This window comes from Polyodon spathula, chromosome 13, assembly GCF_017654505.1.
Source record: "Polyodon spathula isolate WHYD16114869_AA chromosome 13, ASM1765450v1, whole genome shotgun sequence".
NCBI lineage: Eukaryota > Metazoa > Chordata > Actinopteri > Acipenseriformes > Polyodontidae > Polyodon > Polyodon spathula.
In genome coordinates this window covers 30,766,125-30,788,297 of record NC_054546.1, presented here as the reverse complement: position 1 = coordinate 30,788,297, position 22,173 = coordinate 30,766,125, and the positions used below count along the sequence as shown (strand labels likewise).

Genomic DNA, 22,173 nt, shown 5'->3' with positions numbered 1-22,173 from the left:
GTATCTATACAAACACATATTCATTTTGAAATAGTAAACTCAAAGAGTTTTCAAAAGCTATATATATATATATATATATATAATATATATATATATATATATATATATATATATATATTCAGTGGGATGCATCGATTGACTGAGGTTCATCAGAAATAAATGTAAAAGAAATCACAAGTGTGTATTCCACTGTATTTCAGGGCTAGCTTTTTAATCAGGAATGATCAGAACTCAAAGTTCAACTCTGTCATATCGATCGCCCATGCAAACTTCTCTCTCTGTGATTTGTTGTAGATTTTATCCAAAGGCACCCCCATATTGTTACACCTAAGGGAAACAAAGCATAAAAGAAAATACTGCTTTTAAAATAGGAGGTAGCTATTGGTAGTCACTGCACTATATTATAGATAACTGGTCTGACAGACTGAATAGCTCTAATCCTGTACCTATGTTACTTGGGTAGATGTTAATTGGGGTCTGAAATGAACCATTAATATGCAGTACCAGTATATATGGACCAGCCCAATAGCTGTGCCTGGTTACCAATGGAATAGCTTCAAACACCCAGCATGCTCTTGTACCCTTACACCTCTTTTCAATAAATCGCAACAATTCTGAATAGAGAGACATGTATATGGTATAGGTGCAGGGACATAATCTATACAGCTGCATAGATCTGATTATAGCACATCTACATACAGTTTTATTTAGTACTTCATGGGAAATTTGAGATTTCAAATATTTCTGAAACAATTTTCAGCACAGCCCTAGCAACTATCAAACATTAACAAGTGAGCAGCAAACACAAACATACAGGCACAACTGACACCCCTAAGTGGAACATTTCTGTGGGAACCATTTTATAAAGACAGCAGCCAAACTACTAACTAATATTCTCAGTCTAAAAGTTGATTTCCAGAAGTTTATTTTAATTTTTTTTATTTATTTTTTATTAGTAATTTATAGTATGCATATGTAAAAATCGAAAAGTACATTTATAATTTGAAAATAGTTTGATCGACAATTATATTTGTTATAGTCGTTGCATGCTAAGTGTTTCGTTAGTCTGGTTTTGTATGTGCTGGTAATTGTAGGACACCCCTGTAGATGCATTTAAAAAACTAGAAACTGATTGCAGTCGTGGCTTACCAAGCTACACTGATCCTGGGGTCAAGGTAGTTCAGCTTGGAGGTGCCCAGGGCGATCTGCTTGTTCTCTTCTCTGTCTGTCGCCTGCACCTCCAGTTTCATTAGCTGCTCCTCGCATCTCTGGACCAATTTCTTCTTCTTTTCTAGAACTCTTTTAAAAAAAATAAATAAATAAAAAATAGGATAACACATTTCACGCACCCAATGTCTGAGATGGCCATAAGCTACTGCAACCCTTTTTCTCTTTAGTCCTTTAGGAATGGAAAATATATTCCAATTCAGCACACTGTTAAAAGATGTCTCCCAGTTTTCAATTTCCATTTTATTGGCTGTGGTACCATCTAAACTTCCCTTGTTTTGTCAAACTTAATTCCCAACATCTTTTCTTCATTCAGTTACAAAAGGCATAGGGCAGTCCCACTACGTTGATTTCCTATTATAACCTCATAGAGCAGTGATTATCATTGCCTATATACCCTCTAAAGATTAAGAGACTTTAGAATTAGATCAAGTGTAAATTTGTTTTATAATAGCATTAGTATCCTCTACTGGCTCATTACTTGTAGAATATTATTGTCCTTGTCTTTTACTGCAGTGGCCGGACATTAATGTCACCTACACTTGATGCAAGTAGCGTCCTAGTCACATCTGGCTCTCCAGGTCCTTCTCAACCCTCCCTCCTTCCCCTCAGATACTCACGTTTGGAGTTTATCATCTTTGCTCTTCTTAGCTTCTTTCTTGGCCAGCTTCAGTTCCTTCTTAGCCAGGATAAGCTGTTCCATTCTGCTCTCAATCTGTGTTACACAAAAACATGTTTAGTTTAAACAAACATTTTGCAGTTCAGCGATGCTGAAGAGATACTTCTCAACATCTACATTTTTGGAATATTTCATTTCTTACCTGCTAGTTATGCTACGATGTTCTATATTGTCCCTGCTTAGATCACTATTTACCATGTTTACAAACTGTTCAAGCACTACTGTATAATTTTTCATCCACTTCTGAAGTGAGGTAGAATTAGAAATGACCAGTAGGTGGTGCAACGGTCTTCTGCATATGTAGCAAATGTAAAATAGCTCTACAAAATCAGTTTCCATTAATGAGGGGTCAATAAAATTCACCCATGTTGAGGGAAGTACTTAAAAAAAATAATAATAAAAAGATGATACTGTTTAAAGATGACACCCACTTGTAAGTTTGTATTTCAGTGACATGCTAGATATTTCAATGTAGAAAACAAGGACAGTTAATGTACCGCGTACTCGTATATTTTAATGCACAAATAAACGGTATCCTTAATTATCACCAGAAATATTAATCAGGCACAGATATTCAAACCACTTAAAATGTTTCACTTGGCTTAATAAACAACTGCTCATTACCCCCAAAATTGCCTACATATTCCCACCCCATTTAAATATAGATCAATTGAAACAGATTACTAACTGTGTTATTGTATGCAAACCTTATTTATTAGATCACTGGAAATTCATCACTTCCTTATGGTTAAACTGTGAATTAATAAATTTATAAAAGACTGCGTGCACACGCTCGCGCACACAACACACACATTGTTGCTCTCCATGCTTGTGATTAGAAATTGATTGCTCTTACAGTAGATTCTGAAAAGCTGTCCAAGAACAGGATTCATTGTATTTGAATTGCGAACAAGTAACAACCGCTGGCTGTAAAAATAGACTAATTAGTCTAGTACTTACATGGAGTATAGCGCTTAAACAAATAGGGATTGCTTTATAAAATCCAAGCGCTGGAATTCAGTGGATTTACTGAGAATGTGTACAGAGCTTTCTCAAGTACCAAAGTAAAATCATACACTTGTATAGCATACACGTTTCTTTACAACCTATTTAAAATAGTCCTATAGTGTGCATGGTCATGCTGATTCACCACACCTTACAATTAGAATACACCAACTAAAAAGTTACAAGCAGTAGGAGCTTCTTTCTGATGTATGCTTTAACTGGTACCCTGGGTATAGCAGCACCTGGTATATTCAGCCGTCCAATGGGCCTTATCTGTAACCACCCATTATCTCTCTGATCTTGTGGCCTCAAGAATGAGGCATTATATAGGATGAATGAAGAAAAATACTCAGTAGTTTGTCAGTTTGTATTTTGCTGTACTTAAGCCTTGCTTTATCTGAAGGATGCATTTCAGTAGGATTACTGGTGGTAAGCTGTGTGTGCACTGCCTCAAAACACTGGTGTGATTCTCTCATGGTAACACCCCCCCCCCCCCCCTCAACAGAAGAAGCCATTAATATGCTCTCAGCAAGGGTTATTAATCCCTATTCACACACCTCACAGCTAAATATCTGTGTGTATATGTGTGTGTTTCTGTTACTGCTGGGAGCGAAGGCTTCGTTTCAGTTTGAAGAGTCAGACAAATAAACTAGGAATCTGAATGTCAAAAAATGATGCAAAGATGGCCACGTTAGTCATCATATTGTTAATTACAGAATTATATTTGCTGTGGATCACAAAGTCGTCAATTTGCTCTAGGCATGTTTGCAATTTATTTTTTAACAATATCGCAATGCTTTTATTTATTTAAATAGATATCCTGTGACACTGCTTGCGAGTTTCAGTTTGCCAGCCCTCCTTGACTCTGACAAAGTGTTGCCATAACAAAATGGTCTAACTTTTCACAAGTTGGGAGTCCCCAACCTTTCAGGATACCGACTTAACAGAAAGGCTCAATAAAGTGTTCTTGCATACCTCAAACATTCCACCCTCTGCCTCAGCAGCTGTCACTCAGTTTTAAAACTATGATACATTATTAAGACAGAATAATAGAATCTCCACTGCACCCAGTCTTCATTCACCTTCAACTGCAGGTTTGCCATGGACTGCTCAAAGGTCTTTGGCGGCGCCCGCTGGTGGTTACATAGAACTGCAACCGCCCTGTTAGCTCTGTTGTAGGACAGAATCTTCTCAGGCATATTGGCTGATGCTGCAAACAGAAAATGACACTTGTTTAAGGCAGGAATGGTGGGTTTGCTAAAATCTTGCATTCACACTAATAAGCCCAACTAATTTTTTTTTAAACCTCTAAAATAGTGTTTGCAATAGGATGTCAACACACATACACAGTGTACAAAACATTAGGAACACCTTCCTAATATTGAATTGCACCCCATTTTGCCCTCAGAACAGCCTCAATTCATCAGGGCATGGACTCTACAAGGTGGCGAAAGCGTTCCACAGGGATGCTGGCCCATGTTGACTCCAATGCTTCCCACAGTTGTGTCAAGCTGGCTGGTAGTGGATCTCTACTCCGACTAGCTCGTTTCATCTCATCCCACAGATGCTCAACTGGATTGAGATCTGGTGACTGGGCAGGCCACTGCAATAAGTGGAATTCACCTTCATGTTCATGGAACCATTCCTGGACAATCCTAGCCTTGTGGCATGGGGCATTATCCTGCTGAAAAAATTCATTAGCAGATGGATACACTGCTGCCATGAAGGGATGCACCCGATTGGCAGTGATGTTCAGATATCCTGTGGCATTCAAATGTTGCTCCACTTTTATCAAGTGGCCCAACGTGTGCCATGAAAACACACCCTACACCATCACCCCACCACCGCCAGCCTGCAATGTTGACACATGGCATGATGGATGCATGTACTCATGTGGTTTTCTCCATAACCTTTCCTGCATGAAACAGCAGGAACCAGGATTCATCAGACCAGGCAATGTTATTCCAATCCTCCAGTGTCCAGTGTTTTCATTCCTTAACCGCAGTTTCTTGTGTTTTACTGAAAGAAGTGGACCTCTGTTACGTCGTCTGCCATACCCCATTTGTGTCAAGGTATGACGAGTTGTGCATTCTTTTATGGGTCTTTGGGCACCAATGTTGTACTAGACTGTCAGTTGACTAACTGTAGCCCGTCTGTTGCTCTGCAGAATTCATGTCAGCCTCCTTTGGTCTCTTTCATCAATGAGCCATTTTCGACCACTGGCCTGCCACTGACTGGATGTCCTTTGGGTGGTGGATCATCCTGGATACACACGGAAAACTGTTGAGCGTGAAAAACCCAGCAGCATTGCAGTTCGTGACACACTCAAACCCGGTGCGCCTGGCACCTACTACCATACCCCGTTCAAAGGCACTTAAATCTTTTGTCTTGCCCATTTACCCTCTGAATGGCACACATACAAAATCCATGTCTCAATTGTGTCAAGGCTTAAAAATCCTTCTTTAACCTGTCTCCCCTTCATCTACGCTGATTGAAGTGGATTTAACAGGTTACATCAATAAGGGATCAAAGCTTTCACCTGGATTTACCTCGTCGGTCTATTTCATGGAAAGAGCAGACGTTCCTAATGTTTTGTACACTCAGTGTGTGTGTGTTATATATATATATATATATATATATATATATATATATATATATATATATATATACACACACACACACACATATATATATATATATATATATATATATATATATATATATATATATATATATATATATATATATATATATACACACACACACATATATATATATATATATATATATATATTATATATATATATATATATATATATATATATATATATATATATATATATATTACAAACTGTGCCAGTGCTTTATATATAGTTGTGAAGACTATTGCACTCAGTTTGTAGCACATGGTCTCTTGTGGGTAACATTTTATTGCAAATAGCAACATGTGAATAAATTTTAGTAGTGAACTGATGAATTATTTCATAGTTCTCACTGCAACATTGATGTCCTCAGCACTGATTAACATGGCACGCCTTAGCAGAAACACAGAAAGACTAGAATTACCATTGGAGGACTCCACAATGACTGCTTCATGTGGGTATGTGCTGTTATTACAGCATGGGATAAAACTGCCTTACACTCCGTAAGCTCCTTCAGTTGTTGCTGCAGAGTTATCGAGGCGTTGAATGTTCGAAAAACCTTTGCAGTCAAGCCTGGCATCAGAGAATTGAGATGCTTATTCAACAGCGATGTCTGTAGGGGGGGGGGGGGGGGGGGGGGGGCAACATAAATACAATCTGATTAAATATGCCCACTTAGTAAGTAGAAATGGGCAATTGGTTGAAATGAGGATCACAAGGTAACAAAATTGAACAGTGCTGATAGGGCCTGTAATTTCATAAAAGCCTTCGTTATTGGGACTTCTGATTTACCATTTTAACCAATAAAAACCGACAAAACACTCCTGATACAAAAAAATGAAATCCATGTATGGCAAACACTGGAAATGGTTACTCAATTCACCTTGACTTCACCACTTTCCCACTTGAAAAAAAAACAAACAAAACTACAAAAAAATATATACCTTTCCCACTGCAGCTGGGTAATGGCCCTCCTTCCCTGACTTGTATTTGTTCCGAATGCTTTAAACCCGCCCAAACTACAGAGTGGCAGCACATTCCTACATTTCTATTGGAGACTCCACTTATGAGATTTAAAACGAGATTACAATTAGGCTTGTTTGCGGGATATAAAGCTATATTACAGTTAAAATACGGAGGATTTAAAACAGAACTGCGAAATGTACAAAAAAAAAATCCCTACACACAAAAACCCCTGAAGAATGTGCCCGTGACCATAAGGATTTCGTTGTGGAAGACAGCAAAGGAAAGATGGTACTTAATCATCAACTTAAGTGTGCAAGTACTGTCGAGTTACTATACATATTTTGACAGAAAAAAGAAAACAAAGAAAACGTCCAAGCATTTTGGAAAGTAACTAAAAACAGTATATAAAAAGCGAAAGCCCCGAAAAAACGATTTACATAAAACCTCGAAAAAATAGCTAACAATAGCACCGAAAAATGAAATGAATAAAAACCAAAAACCAGAAGCGCCAATTCTAATGCAAGCCTGGTTGGATCCCAATGAAGTCACTTATCACTACATTTGCTACATCAAGGTCGAATTACTGTACTTTTAAAAATAATTGGCTTATTAGCTACAGAATAAAAGGAGAGGCATACAAAAAAAAAAAAAACAGTATGGTGTGTTCAAATCTTCATTAACTGCCAACAGACACCCCCACATGCCGAGGGAGAAGTGCTGTGCTGGTGTGGCTTTTTATTATTGTTAACATCAGGGAATTTCGCAAACTTTAGTTTATGAATGACCATTTCCACCGCCTGCAAGAAAGTCATAATTCAACCAATTAGTACTGCCGTGTGGGTGCTGGAATTGAATGTTTCAGCCATTTAACGGCAAGCATTGAAATGCAAGGGTGGGCATTCGTTACTTATTCAACCTATCACTGATAGTGTCAGCACCAAGCGCTGTCATGTGTCGAGACAGTGTGCTAGCTGCTGGTTTCACTATGATTACTGTGCTAAACAATGTCAGACGGCATTAAAAGTATAGAATAAAGGATTAACTGTTCACCTATGTCAATATATTTCTCAATAAACAAACCATAAAACTGCATGTGCGTTTCTTTTTACTATAGTAAGACCAAATGTTCCATTTGCCACTTAGTGTAATTAAATCAAAGAAAAAAATCTTAAAAACTGTACTCTTAGCACTCATGTCATGTACATTTTTTATTGGTTTTGTAACATACAGCCTAGGGAACATGCCTCACTGCTATACAAAAGCACACAATTTAGTTGCACTATTTGGAATTCGTGTTTGTTTATTTATTTATTTATTTAGTAGCTAATGCCTTTCTGTAAGTGACATTTTATGTTTTCGGTAAGAACTCAATAAAGGGCATTTAGTCATTAAGGAAGACCCTTTAATTTTTTTTGTTTAATTTTTAGAATTGTAACCTACAGTATTCGTTGCCTTTTTTTAAAGGTGGGTGTGGTCGTTTTGAACAAAAAATACTGTATATCGGGCTTATGTCTTCTTGTGTGATTACATCACCTACCAGCCCTGCTGCTGCCTTCCCCCATGCACGCTGCGATATGAAGAAAATGTTATTAATAGAACCGAGTTTGAGACGCCTTAAAAATTGGATGCGCAGCACAATGAGTAAAAAAAGACTTGCATATCTGTCTCTTATATGCATGTCTACCGTGACATATTTGACAGTCTAGTCTGGTTGTAACCCTTATGAGGAATTTTTTAAGCATGACACAGAAGCGCAAATCAGTTTTTTGGCGTACCCTAATCTAAACAAGTGTTTTATTCCTTATAAAAAACTCACTTGGTTTGGTCTGTGCCCATGATTATCAAATGCACAAAAAATGACTTGGATACATTTAAAAATAATTAGAACCCCCCCCCGGCTTGAAATTTGTTCCTGTGCCTCTGCCAATGGATGCAATTTTTATACTTCACCCTACATACCCTGCTTCTGGATATGTATGTGCGCGCACTCAAACTGAGAACATAGAAACCATCAGGCATTTAAATTGCACTTATGCCTCTGACAACCCTTAGATGGCACTGTTGTATTGGTGAATTTCTCCCACCACTGGTTTGAAGAAACATTTCAGTATTTAATTCAGAATGTTAGGATTAGGTTTTTTTACATGATCAAAAATGCTATAACATTTAAATATTTGTTATGTCCCATCCATGACTTCTTACTGTATTACAGACAAAATGTGTACAACCACTGTACTCTATGCTAAAATCTGTACAGCAGGAAGATTTGCATTAGATCTGGAAAAAGGGTTAAATCACACGTGATATTACTTTACACCACGTCTGGGGCTTCAGTAGATTTACCCTCAAGGTCTTATACCAGGAATTTTAATAGTTGAGGTTAAACGTTTTCCCAAGTATTCAATATTTCAAATTTATTCAAAACTGGCGAAGATATGCATGAGTATCAGCTGTAGTATTACACAGTAGAATGTATGCAGGGTAGGATTGTTTAATCAAAGGCTTTTTTCCTATGCACATAAATGCTGTACACATGTCATCTCATCCACATTAGTGTTGCAGTGCATCTTAAAGTAACAGCACCCCATTGGAGGGCTTATCTGAGTACTTACAAAACATTAAAATTAGTTTATACCCTGCAGTTTAAATGCTTAGGAAATTAAACAATTCTAAAATCCATGTTCTATACATTCTATTCATTAATCCACAGCACATCACACCAGACAGAAAACACAGTGGCTACTCTTATAGTGCCCAGAGCAATCTGCAGAAGACAACTAATTGCTGCAAAAGAGCTGGGCTACAAGATCTGTAATGCTTATAAAATAAAATGGGGTTTATCAGAATCAGAGCAATTGACAGATCAGAAAATAACTGCTGTGGTTTTCCACTGTACCATAACGTCATTGCTTCGTATGTGACACTCTGCATATGATCCATTTCACTGCACTGCTAATTGCTCTTGCTGTTACAGTGGAGCTGCCTGTAACATATAGGAAGGTAAAGCCTGGAGCTGTGCTGTACCCCACCACCTCTTTCCTAAATTGTGACTATAAATTGAACTAACTTTGCTTCAAGTCAAATGAAACGTGCGTAAACATATTGAATTGCATACTGCTTTGTCATTTTCCCCATATACGTAACGTAAAACTGACAAATTGAAAAATGTGACATTTCGAAATATAACATGAAATATTGTATTATGGCTTCCAGTAGATTTTTGTGACATCATTTTGTAGTTGATTACATGACGTTAAATAAAAGATCTAAATTAAGTCCACATTTTTTTTATTAAAATGTCTTAATCCTAAAATTCTAGGTGATGCTAAATGTTTGGCCTTAGCAAAAGAAGCTTTTGGTTAACCAATGCAGTATTGTGTTACATCATAACAAAACGTTTTCAGCTGCTACAGGGCTCAAGAACAAAAATAAATCAGTTTCTTGCATCAAATTTCTTTCTTGTCAAGGTTAGTGGCAGCAGCCAGGACGCTGCAGACATGCAGTGAGAAAAACCTGCAGGAGATTAGGCACCCACACAATGAGTGGTGGAACAGGCCAGCTGTATTCCACTGGGGGACCTTCATGAGAACAAGAGACTGCTAATCCAAGCAGGGTCCCAAGAGGATTCATTCTGCCCATTCCCTGCCTTTGAAGGTTCTGGGTGGATTTCATCGACCTTTAAGAAACACTCGAGACTAAATTAAATGAATAGATAGATATCAACCAACAACCAAGATACTGGAATAGTCAACAAAAACAAAACAAAAAGTGTGCACTCCTATGGAGAAGGGCATTAGAAATCTCTATCTGAAAATCACTCAGTGGACCGATTGGGAAACACTACTACAAATACAAATTAATGTATGCATTACAACAGTACTTCGAACGTTGGCAGACTTCTTTCTCTCCTCAAAATAGGTGATGATATAACAAATATGATGTAGTACTAGGTCTTGCATTGATAATTTATTTTGCATGTAAAACATACTGTAAATTAACCCTCAAAGCTGTAACGACTCTTCTCGGTGTTCTTGCAAGTTTACTGATCAGAACAGTTCAATACTGTACAGCAACTTAATCACATGCAATATTTTTCCTGGGCAGTGCTGGAACCAGGCCGTACAATTTTGACCTCAAGATTTAAAAGCACTGCAGGTTGCATAATGTATTCAAAAGACTAGAGTTTCCTATTGTTTACAGCAGTAAAGAGAAGCAGTGAGCTTGCTACATATTTTTTTTAGCTAGCAGTTGAAATGGAAATCTCAATTATATTCATAATAAAACATGAAATGTCAAAACTACATAGCCAACGTTCAGTGCTGAACAACATGTACCTGCACTGTAATCCCTAGGTGCGACAATGTGCTGCACGGGTTTGTAGCACAGTTAGCCTGTGCTGCCCCAACAAGAATACCACATGCTTAACAACTTAATTGCTGCAATTAAACAGGTCATCCGGTCATTTGCTTGTTTTTCCTGCTTTAATGAAGTAATTACAGGTTTAGAATGGCATGTACATGACAGTACATTTTTTTTCTTTTTAAATAGGGCATTGACTTATGTATGTCTGATATAACATTGGGAACATGAAATCTGTGAAGCAATTACATAAAATCTTTCCATCCAACACCACCAATTAACAGGGGTCATTATAAGACGGGTCTAAATGAAACCACGCAATTGCCCTTCGCAATTATGTTTGTGTGCGTTGAATAGAAAAGCACACACATGCCTTATCCCAATCACGTTATTAAACTGGGATAATGTCACTTGCTGTAAGGATTGGAAACCTGGTGTTTTGTATGCTTGTTTTTGTTGCCAATTAGCCTTTCCATAATTTCAGTTATTTAGTATTATTTTTTCTCAATGTTGGTGGCTGCTAGAATTTGAATGTTGTGTTCCACATTAGTAGAGGAACCTTCAAACATTGGTTAATCTGTCATACATCCTGAGTGTCACTATTTAATTTTCTAGGCGCAACATTCCAAGGACTTAAGACAGGACAAAAGATATATGTACGAATGACGTTCAAAGAAATGTTCGATGCAGCACTCATTTGAGCTAGAATGTACAGTGCATTAGTGGCACGTATTGAAGGTAGCTTCGGTGAAATACACTTACATTCAGTCTGTCAAACAGGTCGTCATCACCTTGCTTGTTTTCCATGAATAGCTTCAGATTTTTGAAGACCTGAAATAGCAAGTTCATGTTTCATGAATTAGAGTGGCACATTTTCATTATCTACTGCTATATAGCTAAATTATTCTTACAACACTCAACGTAAAACCTAACACACAGATTAAGGCATTAGTCTCTCAGAATTTGGAGTTTTGGAAGAATTACCTCCTGCACCTTTGTTAAGACTATCCATTTCGTTTGAAAGACTGAGGCAGTCTTACCGCTTTCTTCACAGGCATCTTGTTGTAGTAGCGGATGGAATCTTTACCCAGGAAGTCGAACTCGACCACGTGCTGCTGTCCATCAAGTTCAAGGTAAAGTTTGATGTGCTCCACCCGCAGGGAGCAGCAACCCACGGTGTCTGCCGTCTCCCCCTCTTCCTTCTCTGTACCTGCTCTCAAAGCTAGCTGGAAGAACCAGACAGCATGTTGGAACTGGACACAGGGCACTCCTTGATCCCTGGGCAGGCACTGGACCTCCTCTTGCCTTGGATCCTTTAGTTAAAATACTAAACCACCATCATCCCTGCTCCACCATTATGAGGATCAGGCTTGAAGGTAAATTAGTTGAGACTGGATAAACCACCTCTTCAAAAAAGTTATGAAAAAAAAACGCAGCCTTAATTATAAACAGTACAAAAATGTCCTCCATTTTCTAGGAATGCAAAATCACTGGGGTTGAAGCAGTTATTGCCCATTGGACCCAAGTGAGACCTTTACTACATGTACTCAAAAAGCTGCTCACCCTCATCTTCAAATACATGCAAAAGATGTTCCATCCTACAAGGGCAGTGGTACACCAATTGTCCATTTAATCAAGTAAGAAATTATTCTCTCACTTAAATGTATTTCTGCAATAGATGTTTGCCAAGTCTGGTACCACATTAATAAAAAAAATAATTAATAACCTAAAAGTACACATTGGTATTCTGGGGGTGGGGGGCTGAATATCTATTTATTTCTCTATTCATGGAGGTGGTCATCTGGTCTGTGGAGTGTTGGCACCCTTTTTTCTGAAAGTTGCCCTTACCTTGTCAATGAAGTAAAGTGCTACAGCTCTTTGGCGGGTTACCATCTGCTTGGATTTCCAGTCTTGTTTGTACTTTTCCCGGATTGCCTCTATGCGAGACTTCAGGTTTCGAGCCACTTCGTATTTCTCCCAGTCCTTCTCTCCCTGTTAGGGAGAGAAAGCAGCAGACATGAAGAGAACAGCAGCAGACACAGGCCTCTGTGCCTCTCGTTGTAATGGACCTTGTCAACTTGTGGATTCCCAGAGCCATGAAGCGGACTTGTGTGTGTCAACACTGTAACTCTCCATAAAAGGTAAATAGGGAGAAACATCATTCATTCAGACCCAGGGGAATGTTTGATAGATGGCCCATGTTAAATATCGCTAACCTTGGCACAAACAAAAGCATTGCATCTTAAATAGATACTGTTCGAGTGTGTTTGAAAAAAGAGAAGCTGTGAGGGCTGTTTGCAAATAACATTAACATGACTACACAAGGCAGGAAAATCTGTATTAAAAAAACCATCTCTCTATTGAGGAATTCTTGTCTGTACATAAGAATGAATGGTCCAGTGGTTAAAGAAAAGGGCTTATAACCAGGAGGTCCCTGGTTCAAATCCCGGCTGACTCAAGTCACTTAACTTCCTTGTGCTCTGTCTTTTTGGGTGAGACATTGTAAGTGGTCATGCCAGCTCAAAGGGGCTTAGGTTGTCCCTTAAGTTGACGGTGACAATTTCTGCAAATTTTAGGTGCATTCTCACCATGTAAAGAAATGGAGGAAACAGACCAAATGAAGTAAACTCCTCCCAAGAATGTTGTCTAATTGGAACGACCCGAAGTGAAGTTTTGACTACAGTACATGCAATAAACACACACAAAAACACATGATTTGTTATAGTCATTGGTTTGTTATAGTTCAAATTTTGTGAGAAACAGCACAGTATGTTTATACAACCAATTATTTTGTGGTTATCTACAGTTTTCACTGTATTTAGCGTAACATTTTAAGAGAAGATTAAACCCCCAGTGAATCTTTTAGTTAATGAATTTGAACTTGAGGGAGACATGCAGAATATGCAGCCCTGCCATTCTGAGTTGTGTAACTCGCTTCTACCACAGACTGGAAGAATTGAAAGTGACAGGTGCATAAGTCGATATAATTAACTGTTAATAACTTGTTCTCAGGAGAGATGAAGTGCGGCATATAAATGGAAAGCATGTCACCCAGCTAGCTTCTCTAGGGATCGAAAGCAGCTTGTCAGATATTCTATGAAACTACATACCCCACATGGAACTAGTAGTGTGCTTGTGGGACTGGATATCTTAGTTATACCACCCATTAGTTGCAGAATGCTCTATTCCCAGAATACTGTGACCATCCATAACATGCCTGTCTAAGGATAGTATCAGGGGAGGACTGCAAGCAAGAAACAAAGTGAAAATAATTAATGGAGAAGTGTGGGATTACAGTTGTACATCGTTGTAGATTTGTGGTGGCAGGATAAAATGACAAATAGAGGAGCAAGAGCTAACGCCATTTAGTGATCGGCCACTTCTGATGACATTTCCTTTTGCTTTGCTGGGAATACACCGATGCACTAGATGGCGCTTACTAAAGACAATGGCTGATCTAGCCTATATTACATATGTCTATGGCAGGCAACTAAACCAGAAGTGAAGCTCCTGAACTCAAACCATCTTATTAAAAAGGTATTAAAAAAAAAAAAAAAAAAAAAAAAAAAAACACACACACACAATTTGCCTAATTGTACTTGTATGATTACAAACTTCATAAAAAGACACAAGGAGAGAAAGAATTCCAGACATGGAAATGCCCATAGTGGAGTCTTTATTACTTACCCAATAGTTTGCATTTTGAGGCTCCACTGTTGCAGGATATTTAAACTTCTGACCTCACTTAGGAGTCAATAGTTAAAACACTGTTGTCCTCTAAAATAACAAGTTTAACTAAACATGTATTGACAGCAGTTTTCACCTTACAGTGTAAAAGCTGTTATCGTTGTCGCCCCCCTGGATTGAAAAAGTGGCCTAGAGTGAGCAATAAGACTTCAACTATAATCCTCACCTCGAGTTAATATTTGTACAAGTTAAAAACAAGAAAATGTTACTTAAGGAAAAGTTATTTATGGACTTAAGGGCTACCTTATTTTTTTCCTTCACACAAAAAGTCATGTGAAAAAAATGTGTTTGAGGTTTGCCTTTATTATTATTCGTGGAATAATTAAACACACAACACCATTTACACAGAATGTGAGCTTTATGAAAATGTGAAGGACACACGGATGGAATGAGCACCATCAACCACAGTCAGATGTTCAGAGACCTGCTTAGTTTGGAACAATTAATTGCCCACGTTCCTCCAAAGGTCAAGCCACAAAGAATCTGTACAGGAATCCTTACGGTGTGGACTTATGATTAGCATACTAATCATAATAATAAAAAAAAAACATAATCCTTGTGGAAATGTCAACACTATACTCACTCTGAAAGCACTGTCTCCAAGCAGTAGGTGAATAAAAATGTGTCAGTTGCACAACGTGGAATCACTAAAGAGTTGGTATGGTCATACGTGAAATTAGCTCCATAATGCTATTCCACTAGCACTTGCATTCTTGTTATAATAGCAGTAAAAAAAATAGCAGTCTTTAAACTTTAGTAACCAACTATGGCTTTGCGCACTGTGTTAACTACAGATTGATGTTTCATGCTGCCAAAATCAATGCAACTCTTTCACCAGCTTTCCAGCTTATCCATCTGAATTGTATTTATTGTACTTCGAAATACAAAAATAAAAAATCAGAATAGGCTTTTATATTACTGCTGAGTAACAGACTGGTACAGAGAAGGTATAAAATGAATCATTAATAACATCCAATGGCACGGTACTGGTACATCTTACTTTTCCCTCTTCCCCTCTCCCCCCCAGTACAAACCTTGAGCTTGGAGTTAGCGTTGAGCATGATGTATTTGCAAGAACCCTGTACGTTTTCAGTCCAGCTGGCCAACCACGTCACTGTGTTGTCGAAGCGAACTTCTTTCCACTTGTGCCCAAATGGGGGCTCAGGTATCTTAGAATCTCTGAAAACAAAACGTAATTTATTATTCTGATTTCAAGTTACACTTTGCTACAATCCCTGTCCCTTCATTTCACTAAAACCTTGACCTTGGTTATCAGGTGGCATCATTTATTACATTGTAATTGTCGAGAGTTACTTACCTACTGCAGTTGATGATGACGTCCTCTGGCTGGATCCTCTTCTTCAGCTTGCCCTGTTTGGGATGGTCTCCTCTCCCTCGGAAGAGCCCCGGAGGTTCAATCTTGAAATTCCCAATCCTCTCTTGATGATGGTCCATTAAGCAAAACCCAAACACTTCCACTATCTTTTGATTCGCCTCTTTTATTTTCTACAAAGGGGTAGGAAAATAAAAATAGTGCCATATAGAAATGATCAGGGTGTATTAGAAAAAAAACATAAAACCATTAGTGTAAGGTTGCCTTAATTGTATGTCAGTGACCAACAGATCCCAGACTTTCAATAACATACCATTTAAATACCATTCATTTTCTTGTAATGCTGTTACCCTTTTAGAAATACTAAAAGAAACAAATTTAAAAGGCACAGAAAGTCTTCAAGTCAAAACATGTGTCAATTAATTCATTGTGTTTTTTAGTATTTCTAAATACAGCACTATTGGAGTGCTTAATAGTTATGTATCATAACATTACACTGATTCAACGATAGCAAAACAAAATATACATCGATTAACTACACAATTCAGACCCTCTAAAGAGACACAGTTACAGCATTATTATGAATTGTTTCCATCTGCCATTGGGCATTCAAAGCAATTTGAAATCAGTCCTGTTGGTTTTCAATGCCAGCAGACAGGTGCTCTGCTTGAAAATCGGGTCTGAATCTTATTTTGAATGCCTGAACATTTCGTTTGTATGTGGAATTTGAACCACTTGCTCCACAGGGGAATCTAAATGCCTTATTCTAGGAAACATGCCTATTGAAAATAAATCAAGTTGTAACTTTTTCCTTGCTTTTAAAAACTAGGAGCTGCCATTTCAGCAATTAAGACGTCACAGCAATACCAGCCTATTCATTCGTAACAATCACACTTTGACTCTTGGCCAGTAGCTTATAAATCACCACCAGTTACACCATATGCAGTTCTTCAATCCTGTAAAATGGGCTCATACTCCACGTTTTATATATTTAAATGTTCTTTTGTTAAAAACAGTTTTACATTACACATGTTATGCACCACAGGGCTAGATGTAAATTGGCTTTCAGTTGCTCTCTTGGGTAAAACAATCTAAGTCGACCGCTTCATCCTTGGAATTAACACAAATACTCAGTAAATATTTCCAGGGTACTTTTAGAATAAAGCAAAGCACTAATGTCAAATTTAAATACATAGCAGATGTACACTCCCCATAGGTAAAAGCTACCCGCCCACTGTGCCTAGCTAACAATGTAAGCATTTCAATGCCTGGCATAATTGATCAAAACAAATGGAAAACTGTGATAATGCAATTCCATTTCACAATTGAACCATGTAATGCTTGGCATATTTTAAAACAAGATAAGCTACTTTATTTATGTAAATATATTCTGTTTCTTGTACAAAAAAAAAAAAAGTTCCGCCCTGTCTGGAAACACAATGCACTGCATATGAAAAATTCTGGCTTATGAGGCTGTATTTAAAAAAATAATAGGAGGGGTGGGTTCTTCCCTAGTCCAATCCTCTGCCCTCTGCTTTAACTTTTCTTCATGGTTGATACGTTTTCCAGCCAGCCAAATGATCATTCTTGTAGATGGGTCACCTGCCTTGAAACTGACGTTATTTTGCAAGGTGCTAGGCATGAGTTTCTAACTCATTATTTGCACGTCTTCCTGGCTTAGATTTCTTCTAATGTTCCTCTTGTAGAAATCAAACTAGTTTGCAATATAACTTTACAAAACCCTTCACATTGTTAGTCTGCCATTGATTAGTAGTCAAAGAATAGTTGTGTTATTTAAAGAAGTCCCTGATAATACTTGAATCACAGTATCACTGTCATTTGCTGCATTTTTATAGGGCTATTTTGAAATCTGTATTGTGCCCTACACATGAGACACAAGGTGATCTAAAATGCTGTTAATCTTAATACCACAGTTGTTTTTATATGGTATAATTAAAGTAGATAGATCACACTTTACAAGCACACACATATGGAGTGAAGTAGTAAGGGATTGCACTGGGATAATTCCTATCTGTCCATCAGCATTGAGATAAGCAATTAGCATTCATTTTACCTCCTGCCATTTAAGAGAAGTATTCAGACATGATCCTCCTTCCTCTGCCATTTCAATAAAAGTATGTCTATCCATAAGCAATCATTCTTGCATTCTTATTTACCTGAAAACCACAATTGCTTTATAGGGAGAAAGTTGCTTGCGAATTACCTGCTTTTCCTCTTTGCTCATATTTCTCTTGATTTCCATTTTGTTCTTGTAGAATTCAAACATTTCTTTGAAATTGCATTTCTCCAGGTCAGTGATTATCATCCTTTCATTCAGGGTCATTTCCTGATAGAAAGGAAGGACACAGGGAGAGGATGGTCACAGAGAGAAAGAGGCACCCAACCTCCCTAAAATAGGACAGTCACGCCAGCATACTGTACATACCATAATAGTCTATTGGAAAATTGGCTTTAAAAGTAACAGCTAAGGTCTGAGTGATTAGCCCATGGTAAGCAGTGACAAGAGCTTATTTTTCGGTACTGAAATATATATTCTGCATTGACTTATCCAAATATTTGCAAGAGAAGGTTTTAAACAAGTTCTCTTGGATCAGAAGGCAAGCTGTTGTGTAGCATCTACTGATAGCGCTATGGTGACCAGCTGCAGAGTACTTTATTCATCGTTGCAGATTTTTAGCCTTTTAAATGTGCTACCAAAACACAAACACCATAATCTTCACTAAAATGCCAAGAAAATGACTGAACACCATTAAACAGTAATAACTCGGGAAACAAGCACACTATCTATGACAGAGACAGCACCAGGAAATACAGTCAAATTAAACAATACTTTAAAAACGGATCAATAGCCAATTTTGTCGGAGAATGCCATCTGGGCCCCAACCCAGTAAAGGTCACCCTGAGTGCTAGCAATGCAATGGTCCCCAACACAATTTGTCTGAACAGGAGACGTGTCATTTTACAAAGGTAAGCAGACTGAGAAATACAAAATGAGCTGCTTCAGAGCGAGGCAATTAGAAATCTAAAGCGCAGGACCTTGATTCTTGTAGCGAATCTGTGTGTTAAATGTGCTTCTGTAGAAACAGCATATTCAGTGTTTCAAATGGACCACTGCAGGCACTCAAATCGGTGTGTGCATTAAAATTTATGAATTGGAACCTCACACAGCTGGCTTCTCAGAAACATGTTCTTTCATTGCACTTTCCTAGACTAAATCTTGATCATTTGCATTACTATCCTATAACATGCATCCTTCAGTTGTATTCAGTGTCTACATATTCTATGAAGTTTACAACATAGGTTTGGTAGGATGGACAACCCCCCACACATTATCATGTCATCTAATTGAATAATATCATCTAAATGAATCCAAACTGAAGAACTACCGCTAGCATAACTAACCTGTTTACTCCCTCTTCCTTTCACATTTGTTCTTTTGCAACCCACCACCCTTCCCCATGACCTACTTTAAGTATAGTTCTATGGGGCTTTCCTACCTTGCCCAATAGCCAGGTAGGGGATCTTCGATCCAGGTAGGTTTTATGCCAAACTGTTTGCTCTATGATCATTTTCTTCGCATACCTCATCAATAAAGTTTGCTAATCATATCACTGTGTCGTTGGGTTTCTCCTTATCTACTGAATTTTGTTTGAAAGAATATTGTAGTGTCCTATGTGCATCTATTGTCAGTTATTAGCAAATGATTGGTTGCTGCTCTATTCTAAAGTTAAGGTTATTTTAACAGCAGCCAAGAATAGAACAGAAAACAGTGTAATCCGGATCGGTGTCTCCTTTTCAGACGATGCCCATGTTTGTTAGACACAGCAGTTTAAGCATCACTTGAGTTTAATTAGAAATATCCTACAGGCTTATGCCTGACTAATTAAGCTTTTAGCAAAACCTGACATTTCTTATCTGCTCTTCAAGGGGAGACTGCTGTACATCTCAGCACCCTTATAACGTGTCCCAGAGTGACCCCCCACCACCCCACACACACACACACACACAAAGTAGATCTGAGCACCAAAAGCAACTGAGACAGACTGGAAATGCTGGGCAGGACACTTAGCAAAATAATTCTCATACCAGCAATGAAAACATTATCTCTCATGATCAAAGACCCTGAGCCTCAAAGTGACTTTGCCATCAATAGACCACAGTTGTGATTTTTTTTTTCTTACTACAAAGGCAACATTAAGCCTGTGGCCATCACAGAATAGTAGGAGGATAACTACATTTCCAATTAAATTAACCCAATCAAAAGCAAAGGACATGCAATTATGGTGATTTGCTTCTATGCTAGTTGCTGCATCAAGGTTCAGTGAAAATGTAGGTATTGGCAAGGTTTTAACTTGTCTTTTCTAATCATTATTTGCACAGTCTGCTCTCATGTTGGTTACTTCTACAGTGGCTCATTAAGGACATTGTGTGTGTGTAATTATATATATATATGACTCAGATTTGATCAGATTCTCGTCAAGTCTGAAGAAACTTACCTATATATGAAGGACACAACCGTTCAAATTAAAAGTACTGGTACATATTAAACAAACCTCCAAAACAAGACAAAGAGGAGCACCAACAGTGTAATACAAGGTAATAAAATGTATTTTAAAATACTTGGATAGCACTCTGTTAAAAGGAGGCAGTGATAATGTTGGTAGATTCAATATGTAAGAAAAATAAATCAATTTAAGCCCTTGGTTAGCACCCCTTTAAGTTTTCTTTTAGTGAGATAGTTTTTGGAGTGAAAATCATGAAGCTTCCTTTGAATCAACTACCACGATGATCGACAGCAAAGGGCTGCTCTAATGTTTCTTTAATAAAATTTTAATTGGATTTGTCCATCTGCACAGAGCAAGTTGTCTGGATTAGCATATCAATATGCTACACAAATCTTATTTTGAAGAGCATTCACTGCCAAGAACGGAGAAATTATTTCTCAGCTACGTGACGAGCGCTGAAGGCACAAGAACCAGAATTAAATCTCAAACTTCCAGAATGGTTTCTCCTACTTTACACAAGCCCTGAAAATCAGTCACTATGCCTATTTAGGCAAAAATAAACCAAAAATATTCAGCAGGAAGAGTTTACTGTACCCTTCCACTTACCTTTCTCCAATCCATAAAGAAATTGTTCCTAAACACTTCCTTTGTTGTGTATTCGTGATCCAACATGTGAGCAAAAAACCCAGCCACTTCTTCAGCTGCCAAGCTCAAAGCCATGGGTTTCCCTGAGAGAAGAACAATGATTATTTACAACTTTACATTGCTGTGCATTTGCACATGACTTTAAAACACTCAAATCAGAATACAGAGACTATCTGGGGGGGAACAAACAAAACAAAAAAACCCCCACAAGAATCTAAGGTATGAATTCGGCCTACAACTGAAGGGCACAAATGAAACATTTACTATGGAAATTGTTTCACCTTTAATTGTGCTGCCATAGGGTATATTTGCAGCAATTAACTTGTCTATTTTTTAAATTTTTTTATGCAAGTGCCATTTTGCATTATAAGCTTGTTTCTGAAAAAAAGCAATACAAATAGAAACTACAACACAAAACATTGCTTCTGGTCCTGAACTGTACATAAAACACTAGCATGTGCCACAAACAAAATGGCAATTTTCAAAAGGCACGGTCACAATGTTTAAATTGTAATGAAAAGGCAGTATGTATAACTGTGTTCCTTGTTGCCAAGGAAACAACTCCGTGTATTAAAAAAAAAAAAAACATTTGATTGTGTCCAAATAGTTTGTTACAAAAATGTTAATTTGTTCTATAGGGATTAGTGCTGACTGAAAAAGAGAAACACAGAACAATAAAAGGAAACTAAACAGAAGCAGTAACTTTGACTTCATTGCCTGTCTTTTGTTAACACTGTCCAGAGATATGGGCTTTGGGGCACTTTATCAATGGAAATTGATTGTTGTGTTTTGAAGATACTGAGGAATGGACTCATTGCCATGGAAATATCCCACTGACCAGAAGCAATGGATTCATGTTAAATATCAGAATTTGTTGCCTAGCAACCCTGCTCTATTAGCATTGACATGGCACACACTTGTATATGGTAGATGGAATTTGAATTATTTAACACCTCTGGAATCAGAATGCATGATTGACTATTTTAATTAGCAGGGCCAGCTACACTACAGGAACTCCCAAGTTACTTTGCTGCAAGGGACCTG

At 37.8% G+C, this 22,173-nt stretch overlaps 1 protein-coding gene across 1 annotated transcript; it reads right to left on the bottom strand.

Annotated features, from left to right (window-relative positions):
• Positions 1-224: 224 nt before the first annotated feature.
• On the bottom strand, positions 225-21,212 carry zgc:173742 (DNA topoisomerase 1). The gene is made up of 12 exons (XM_041269315.1): positions 21,091-21,212; positions 18,183-18,305; positions 15,944-16,131; positions 15,660-15,804; positions 12,727-12,870; positions 11,919-12,104; positions 11,641-11,709; positions 6,052-6,166; positions 3,994-4,121; positions 1,848-1,942; positions 1,150-1,299; positions 225-327 (listed from the first exon to the last, which is right to left on the bottom strand). The coding sequence occupies exons 1-12, from the start codon at positions 21,202-21,204 to the stop codon at positions 225-227; spliced, it is 1,560 nt and encodes a 519-aa protein (XP_041125249.1). The 5' UTR covers positions 21,205-21,212.
• Positions 21,213-22,173: the final 961 nt, after the last annotated feature.

Coding starts and splice junctions, on each gene's coding strand:
- zgc:173742 (XM_041269315.1), bottom strand. CDS start 21,204: ATGGCTTTGAGCTTGGCAGCTGAAGAAGTGGCTGGGTTTTTTGCTCAC. Junction 16,132..18,182: donor TGAGCAAAGAGGAAAAGCAG/GTAATTCGCAAG, acceptor ACCCCTTTGTAG/AAAATAAAAGAGGCGAATCA. Junction 1,300..1,847: donor AAAGATGATAAACTCCAAAC/GTGAGTATCTGA, acceptor TTTTTTTAAAAG/AGTTCTAGAAAAGAAGAAGA.